Genomic DNA, 9,220 nt, shown 5'->3' with positions numbered 1-9,220 from the left:
GGAAAGATTTGGCTCAAATCAAAGGTCAGGAGTTTGCAATCCAGCAATATTTGTGAGGTGTGATTAACACGGGGCTATTACACCCAAGCTAATTTAAAAAGAAACACAGAGGGACAGAACACGCCATGCAACAGCCTTACTGTGGGGAGTGAACTGGCATTGCTGCATTGGCACCATGAGGTGTTAGTGCCTAAGATATAGGAGAGCTGATCACCTCACCACTCAAAGCTGGGGCTTGGCAGGTGTTTTCTAGAAGATCTTTCTCCCAGCAGCTTATTTTGGAGGAAATACTGGGACACTGGGTTTCTTTGAAGCTCACTTGGCTTTGCTCACCTCCCTAAGGAGGGGTGACTCTTGTAACCAGCCTGGAAAGTGCAAATACCTGGGGAATAAGTGAGGTGTGATGGTAGGGGCAATTTTTCCCTGTGGTAATGCACTCTGGGAGAGGGGAGGGAACAGGAAATGAAAAGAAGAGAAAGAGAGAGTGAGAGGGAAAAGGGGAAAGGGGGAAGAGGGAAAAAGGAAAGGAGGAAAGGAGAAAAAGGGAGAAAAGGGGAGAAAAAGGGAGAAAAAGGGAGAAAGGGAAAGGGACCTCCCTTGCAAATGCAAACAAAATAACCCCAAAACTCCTAGGAGAACCAAACCAGGAAGCTGACCCCTTCCTGACACAGCCCAGCAGGTTTTGTTCCCTCCAGCTTCACAGACACATTGAGGCATTTGACTGCCTGGGCTCCTCTTCAGGCCCTACCCCCACCACTACTCAGGAGAAGCTGAGCAGTCACCCATTTGTGGGACACTCCATTCCAAAAGCATGAGAGACCCACAAGCCTAAAAAATCTACAGCCTACAACTGAATGGGTGGAGGGGCAGCCAGGAGAAGGGAGAAGAGAAGGACATAGAAATCACTTTGCTCATCCCTCTCTGGCAAAGACCTTCCCCACTTCATGAGTCAACCCTAACGGCTTGCAGCCCAGTGCCTCAGTTTATGGCACAAACAGTATATTTACAGAATAAACTATTCAAATACTGTTTTCTGGCTGATCAGTTGATTTGTGGTGAGGGTATTTTTTTCTCCCCTTTTATAAAAGGCCCATAAGATAGAGCGCAACCACAGGAAAACAACTGTGCATTGCAAGCTTTATCTGGCATCAGCAAAGGGCAGAGATTTTCCCAATGCCCATGGGAGGTGCATGCCCAGTTGGCACTCCTTTTCAATGGAAATGGCAGATTTATTTAATTCCTTCAGAGGCCTTGAGAAATCTCAGCCAATTGGATTAAAAGCCTGTCCTGACTCCATTCTACGCTGGCCTCCCTGGTGAAATCCAACAGCCAGGGGATGCTCGGTGGCAATGGCAAGCAGCTGCCATGTCCCTTACACCAAGAGCAGGGCTGGCCCCATGCAGCTCATCCTCAGCACTCAATTTTGGCTGGGAAACCACAGAGCCAGCTGAGGAATGCCATGATTCAACACTCCCCCGCAGCAACCTTGGTCTCTCACCAAAGACAGATGCAGAAAAACAACTTTCCTTCCTCAAGGGTCAGCCCACACCACCCAGGCGTGTGCAGCTGCTACAGAGAGTAAGTGTGATGTAAAACCCTCTATTTTCCCTGGGGATGAACCAAGCAGCACTTCTTGGTGGTCCCAGCCCCTTCACCAAGTCTTCAAAATGGGAATTAAGACTGCTTCCTTTGAGCTAAAAACATCCCCACACCACTTTCAGCACCTGCTCTTCCCTTCCCTCACCATCTTCCTGGAGCTGATGAAGAGAATGGCTGTAACAGTTGTGAATTAGGGATGGTGTATTCAATTTCTCATTGCAGTTATTAGCTGCTGCCTCGCAAAACTGTCTGCTTAGATTGTTTTAAGCTACATGTTCTGCATCATCTTGCCTTAAAAGAATGCAGGACAAGTATAACCCTTTACAGAGTTGGGGAGAACACTCTCTAGGCAGAAATGATCTAAGAAAGGGGCTGTTTTTACATCTTGGGAAATACCTAGTTCTGGTACACAGTATAGCAACACAAGATGGAAAATCACTGCATAAACCCCTGACATCCCTCTATGTTCCCTCAACCTTAACAGCTTTTGGTGGGAGAATTACTCAAGAAGAAACACTAAGACACCTTCATGGTTATTTTTGCTCCAAGTCAGGTTTTAAAACAATCAACTTTCTGCAACACAGACACCAGGGGACTGCACAAACAACAAAACCCCCAAAGGGCCCATTTCCCATGCACCATTAATTGTTTGCTATTGTTCAGACAGCTCTATGCAAAATCCCTCCTTACCTCCACCTGCCACCTCCCTGGGGCAAATTGCGAGGAGAGGAATGGACACCCCTTATTTCCCTGCATTGTGCTGCAGTTACCCCAATCACAACCTTAGCAACGTAGAAAATAGAGTTTGGGTAGTTTCTGGTTTCCATCGTTTAAGTGTTTCCTCTTTATCATGAGCACCAGACAGTTTCTAAAGAGAAGCTGCTCCTGTAGCATGGCAGAATCCAGGCAGCATGCAGGCAACTGCGAGGCATCAGCTTCTCCTTCCAGCTCTCTGAGAGGAGAACGTGTCTGTGTGGCACACCACTGCCCAGCTCCTAGCAGCCACCTCCCCCAGGGGGGAGCCAGTATGTCCATGCTTGTGAAGCTTCTGCCAAAAGGAAAGGGAAAGCCTGGGGCAAGGAGACTCCAAAGGAAGCAGAAAGCCCTCAGAGCTGTCACAAGGGCTCTCTTGTCCTGGTGCAACGCTCTTTCACATTGCATGGAGCGAGTTCTGGTGTTCTCAGCTCTCTTTCCTTGGGGGTGATTTGGTATCAAACTCTCTTAGCTGCAGATCCTTTTTTTATTTTCCTTCACACCGACAAATCAGAGAACAACCTGGTATCACGAACTCCTATACCTCACTGGAACCTAGGCTCAGATATGCTGTACTGATTGGTGAGATTTGTGGAAAAGACTCCAACCTAGTCCAGCTCATGGCTCCAGTGGAGGCAGAAACCCCTCTGGAGACATATATGCAACATCAAAATCTAACACACAGCTCGATGAGCTTCCAGAACCAACACAGCTTCAGACTCTGTGGTAACCTTAAACTCATTAACGACGCTCCCTGCAGTAACAGCTGTGTGTCACAAAGCCAGCTCAAAATGACTTTACAGTAGCTAATAATAAACCCTTTCCCAGGGCTTGAAACTGAAAATCAAATGAAAAAAAAAAAAAACGACCACCAACCCACCAAACCCTCAAGTTAATATCTACTGTGTAAAGTGCTTTTTAGAAATACCCATTCCCTGCCCTCCAGTAAGTTCTGTCTTATTTGGGGTCAATCAGTTGATCACCCCTCATTTATTTCAGAAGCAGATCTGAAGTAACATTTCTAAGAGAGAGAGTAACTCCAGAATTAAGCAGGGTCAAAATTCAGAACTAAAGCCACAGCAAGTCTCTGTCTGAGCAGCTCACTCCCCTGCACACACTTAATAGTGCTATTTGCTGCGGTGGCAGAGCGCTCCAGCCCCCTTTAACTCTGACTTCTCCTATGCCCTCTTTGCCTACGTTAGAAAATCCCCTTTTCCCCTCTCCTCTAAACCCACTCATCACTCCTATCAAGACACATCTCTTGGATAAGAGCATTTCAAATGCATTTATCTAAGCCAGCTTTGAACTCTACCCCCACACCCAAGCTGGCAGCGCACTGCTTGGCAATTTTTCCACTGAAACTGAGTATCCCAATTACTGTCTCTAGTCTCACATACTTTCCAGGCAGTCAGGAAAAAAAAAAAAGCCAGCACAACCATCTTGTCCTTACCCATGATGGTCACATCATACTCGATCTGGAAGAGTGCCTCCTGGCTGCACTGCCTCAGGATGTTGAGGGCATCAGCGTGGGTCATGCTGTGCAGAGGGATCCCATCAACACTCAGCAGCCTGTCCCCAATTTTCAAGGATCCTTCCCTGTATGAAGACACAGCAGATTTTTTTGTGTGTATACGTATTTAGTTATATTTAGATATACAATCTATACATCTCCTTATCTATATTTCTATAGATAGATTAGTTATATATTATTTATATATATGTTTCATGTGTGAACAAGCATCTATGTGTGTGCGTGTATATATATACACATGCATAGATTAAAAAGTCAATTACTCTCATCCTGTAGGAATTGAACACTCTTTGGGACAACAGTCTGGGTTATTTATAGTACCAGGCCCATCATATTAAATTATCACCATGAGAGTGGATAGACTGGCTCCTGCTTTCTAACACAGCATCAGCAATTTGTCTGCACACACCTGATGAAGTAGCTGCCTCTGGAAGAGGAGTTTCTGCTTGTTACTACACATGGGTCAGCCTATGAGCACCCCTCCATCCTCCCCACACACCACAGGTCCCACATCTCCTCTGTCATTCCACACCATCAGCATGAGAAGCCTTGGGGAGGCACCAGTAAGGAGAATAAGAAGGACACACATCCAAGAGTATGGTGAGAGCTGTTGGTCTGTCTCGTGAGAGCAAATGTTGGAGGTGCAACACAAGCAGTACCTGTCTGCTGGGCCACCTGGCCTCACGTAGGTGAGCACTAGAGGTCTGGACTTGTGCCAGTCTTCATGGGCTCCCCCTGTAATCAAACCGGGAAAGCAGTAAGTCACTGGAGGTTTGAAAGTCTGAATGAGAGTGCTGAGAAAGAGGCCACATTTATCACATAACAGCTGACACAGCCTGAAAGCAAAACAACTGCCCTGGATTAGGCAGCCAACAGTCCTTGAAGGCTGCAAGGGATACTCAACAGGATATGCTTTTACTGCTCAGCTGAGGTTTATGGCATTCACCTTCTTACTTTTCCCACTTCTCAAATCACCTCTGTCAGTGCTTGCCCCCTCTGCTTTTCAGTGGAGAATCTACTAACCTCTCAGCACAAAGCCAAAGCTGTTGCCTTCCTTGTAGAGGGACACTTCTATGGTCTTGGGAATAATGCCAGCGCTGCTTTCTGGCACTAAAGGAAGAGAAGAACACCCAGTTATCCCCAGATGAACCTTTTCCACCCTGCAAAATAATATCAAAACTCATCCAAATGGCATTGAAATGAAAGTCCATCCCAAAACTCATATTGTATCTTCCCTGCTTGGAGGCAAAAAGAGCCCAAATCAGAGGCATGAACCTTCATCAGAGCCACCCATCATGTTTTAGGATGATTTCACCAGCTCAGTGTTGTGCATCTCCCCTCAAATTTGTCTTGGTTAATGCTCTGACATTCAAATAAAACCATTTCGTTTATCAACTGGCTTTAATACGTTCAGTTCTTTTCAGAAGCTTCTGCCACAGATGGAAACTTATTAAAAAAACCAGCAGTGGCATAAGGAATCAAGTCACTGGCTGACCTTAAAGAAAATGAAAATCCCAAATCCTCAGTGCAAAAGGTTGTGGTTTTTTTTCCTTACCTCTCATATTTTGGATTTAAAAAAAGATTAAGTGAATCCTTTAAACTCATCCTAGGGGCAATTCAGTAATTTTATGTTAAATACACAGTACTATTTGTACAAAATACAAAATGTACAAAAGTAAAGAGAAAAAGAAAGAAACTCTTTCCATCCCTTGCCATCCCCTGCTATTTAATGACCTATTGCACTACTGCAGTGAATATGGGACAATTTCCCACTCTCCTTCACCCAGAACTGCACATGGCATTTCAGCCTGGTCCACTCTGAAAATTCTTACTCTTCAAACCAACTGCCATGAATGGCCACAAGGATAATCAGAACAAAATATTAAAAAAAATACTAAGAACTTGACTTCAACCTGGCAAACTGGCTCTGCAGAATGCCCTAGGCACGTGTGCACTGGCACTCCCCTTGGCTCAGGAGGGGTTTTTGAAGCGAATCTCCCTACTGTCCTCACTGATCACACTGGTCCTCACTGCCAAGCACCTTGAGGGCTTACAATCTGCACCCAAATTAGGGTTAAACCAGCCCTTAAGCTAACTTAAAAGACACACAGTGGAGCTATGGTACAGCCCTGAGACACAGGCTACAGAGAGGCCAAATAAACCTCCGAGACTCTGTCCCCACTTTGCTCCTGCTGCTGTGCACACACAGCTAACAGGGACACAGCCTAGAAATACTCCAGAAGGGAAAAGCTCAGGGCCTGGGCAGGCTCCCAGCTAAGGGGTAATAATCACATACCAAGAAAAGGGTATAAAGCATCCACAAATGAGTTCAGAAACCATCCAATTTCTGTCCTAGGCATCCGAGCATGAAGTGCTGCAACAGCCTTTCAAAAGATCAGTGGGAGCAGGGAAACTTAAGCTAGTGTTAACATGGGGCTTGGTTTATTTATGAAAGAGATGAGACGACACAGTGGCCTGAAAACTAAACTTGGACTTGCAAGATCTCTTCCAAAGCAGGAAATTACAAAGTGGGGAGACAAATTCAAACCCACAAGCACAAGCTATTGAATTGCACTGTATTTCTGCTCTTTGCCCAGGGAAAGGGAGGGAGAGAGAGGCTGGTGCACACAGCAATAACAAACCCTCACAGCAGATAAAAGCCCACAATGAATTGGAACCAGACAATAATTGACAATTCCCTGTACTTCTTTGTTTGGATCATTGATAAACAGCCCAAATAATCTCACTGGAGAGAAGTCACTATCTCAGTGTGCTCTTCCTGCTCTTTCAGAGCTGAGGACATTTCACATTGCTGCTATTGATTGAGCCATGTGGCACTGGCACCACTCCTTAGCTGGTGAGTACAGTTTATCAGATTCCTCAGAGCCAAGCTCAGAGCCATGGGGAAAGGTTAACAGTTGTCATCTCTAGGGAGCATGAGAACATGGAAAACTTGAGCCACAGTTGGCTTTACCAGGGTTGTATGAAAAAGCTCACTAACATTTACAGCAGAACAGAGGGGGATGATGGATAGAGATTCATCTAATCCAGATTAGATTTTACTCTTTTTTGGGCTTGACATGGTAATTTATATACTCAATACTTCTCATGTGAAGGCAGCAGCTACAGCAAAGCTATGAAGTGTAAGATAGCTTCCTATCTGGGACAAAATGTTTAGATTTCATTAGTTTTGTTTTTCCTGTCATCTTATTTTTAGTTGTTCTATTTCTTCTGGCCAATCATCTTCTGATTGATCTGGGTAACTGAGTGAGTAATAACTGGGGAGATTGTTTCCACAATGGAAAGACTGTGATGAGAAACTGTATCGAGGAATTTGTTTTAATCAGAAACATCAATCATCAAAACAAATGAGGGCAAGAGCAGATAGTCTCCCACATCAGGACAGAAGCCCTGTGACCTGGGCTTGCCAACTTCTGCCAGAGCTCCTTAGCTGGAAAGCAGATTGCCTCAGCTTCCCTTCCAAAAACACATAACACTTCAAAGCATCCTGAGGAATAACAGCACTTGCCACAGTTCAGAAAAGAGCATCTGGCAATACATGTTTAAGACTGAATAAAACCTCCTGTAGCCACGCTCCGAAAGGGAAAAAGAAAAACAAGCTGAAGCAGCATCAGGAGGCAGATTGGCCTGTGCTACCAAGTCACTCCGAGGCAAGACAGACCTAATCAGCCATCTCCTGCCGGTGTGCATGAACAGGCACCCACTGTGCTGGAAAAAGCGCTCGGCTCCGACTGCACACAGCTCGGCAGCATCCACCGCCGCGCCGCGAGCAGATGAAGGCAACGTCAAAATGCCCCTGGACACTGCCTTGGCCACGGCAGCTAATGCACGAGCAAGTCCATCTGCACCTCAGGACAAAAAGCAGCCAAGAAAAGAGAGCAGCACTATCAGAGAGGCACCCACCGGCTGGCGGAAGCTCATACTCTACTTCCAGCACTACCCTTTCGCCCACGTTTTTCAGCAGGCTTATGATCTCGTCGTGCCGCAGCTTGGTCAGGTTGATGCCATTCACTGACTTGATGTAATCTCCAACATTCAGCTGGTCACTTCTGCAAATAGAATAAAATTTTAAAAAACAGCAGTAGCACAAAGTCTCTGCTACATCCAGCCTGGGCACAGCTGGATGGTAACTGGAGGACTTTCTGAACAAGCTACCAAATGCTGAGCTGATCTTAGCTGTCTGATTGCATGTGTCTGCTATCAGAGGAAAGTGCTAAAATTGAAGCCATCTATCTTTCCCGGTGGCAAGTGTTCAGATCTGTACATATAGCAACAATCACAGGGTACATGTTCACAACCTCTCTTTTGTTGCTCAATTCCCATTCATGTAGAGCAATAAGTCAAAGAAAAGCACACCAAGAGCTGTCTGAAAAATACATCCAGGAGGGGAAAAAAATAAAAATCTTTCCTTTTGCCTATTTTCTGCAAAACTGTTCAATTACTCCTTCCCTTTCTCTGCTTCTTGGAGCCTTTCTTTGCCCATTCCTTTTCTGAGCCAATAACATTACTTACACACTCAGTATTCAGAACAGATACAATATTAAACCACTTAGCTTGATCAAGATGTATTGTACCATGCAGCTCTCCTGACAAGGCTGCCTAATTTCACAGAATCCCAAATATCCCTACACAAAAATTCAGAGCATAATTGCAGAGAGCATAGGAAACAACTCAAAATAGAAGACATTCTACTTACTGAAGCAACAACTTTGCATTCTGGGGCACTTGAATAAAGGGAGTTGGGTGCCAACTACTTTAATTATAACTGTATTCATTCAGTAGCTGGAACATGCAATATTCCTCTCCAGTTTTTCTGTGCTCTCTACACTTCATTTCCATTTCTCACCTTGCAGCCAGTCCTCCTGGCCTCAGATTGGAGACTCTTGGCTTTCCATCTTTGTCTGTGCCACCTGATATGGTTAACCCAAGGGTGCTTCCTTCCTTCTTAATCAGCTCCACGATGGTGACCCCTCTGAACTCCTCTGAAAGATCAGGAATAAAGACAAACATCTCACTGGAAGGCACATTCCCCCCAGTCCCAAGGACACCTTTTTCCTACAGGTGGTGATAGAGCAGACCTAGGATGATTTGTACAGCTAGCATGAAGAGAAATCCTCAGTCTACTTAAAACTGTGAAACAGAAGTGTGTCCTGGTAGACCCACAGCAGTGAAGTAAAATTGTTTGTGTGCAGGTCTGGCAGGCAGGACCAAGGAACACAAGACAGAGGAGTGAGGGCTTGTGACAGAATAAAAACCCTTGTATTTTAAGTGAAAGAATTCAAAGCCAGGGTGATGAGATCTCAGCAGTGGCCCAGG

General features: G+C 45.3%; 1 protein-coding gene across 1 annotated transcript in view; it reads right to left on the bottom strand.

The window, feature by feature from the left end:
• Positions 1-9,220, bottom strand: part of GRIP2 (glutamate receptor interacting protein 2) — a 57,142-nt gene that overhangs the window by 45,090 nt on the left and 2,832 nt on the right. The window contains exons 2-6 of the mRNA XM_009082482.1: positions 8,751-8,886; positions 7,808-7,953; positions 4,907-4,993; positions 4,543-4,618; positions 3,803-3,948 (exon numbers count right to left, since the gene is read on the bottom strand). Of these exons, the coding sequence (XP_009080730.1) occupies positions 3,803-3,948; positions 4,543-4,618; positions 4,907-4,993; positions 7,808-7,953; positions 8,751-8,886 (591 nt within the window). The remainder of the gene's footprint in view (positions 1-3,802; positions 3,949-4,542; positions 4,619-4,906; positions 4,994-7,807; positions 7,954-8,750; positions 8,887-9,220) is intronic.

The sequence above is a fragment of the Acanthisitta chloris genome, unplaced genomic scaffold (genome assembly GCF_000695815.1).
Source record: "Acanthisitta chloris isolate BGI_N310 unplaced genomic scaffold, ASM69581v1 scaffold10539, whole genome shotgun sequence".
In the NCBI taxonomy this organism is placed as follows: domain Eukaryota; kingdom Metazoa; phylum Chordata; class Aves; order Passeriformes; family Acanthisittidae; genus Acanthisitta; species Acanthisitta chloris.
Note: the sequence above shows the minus strand (reverse complement) of the source record. Positions and strands in the feature narration are given on the sequence as shown.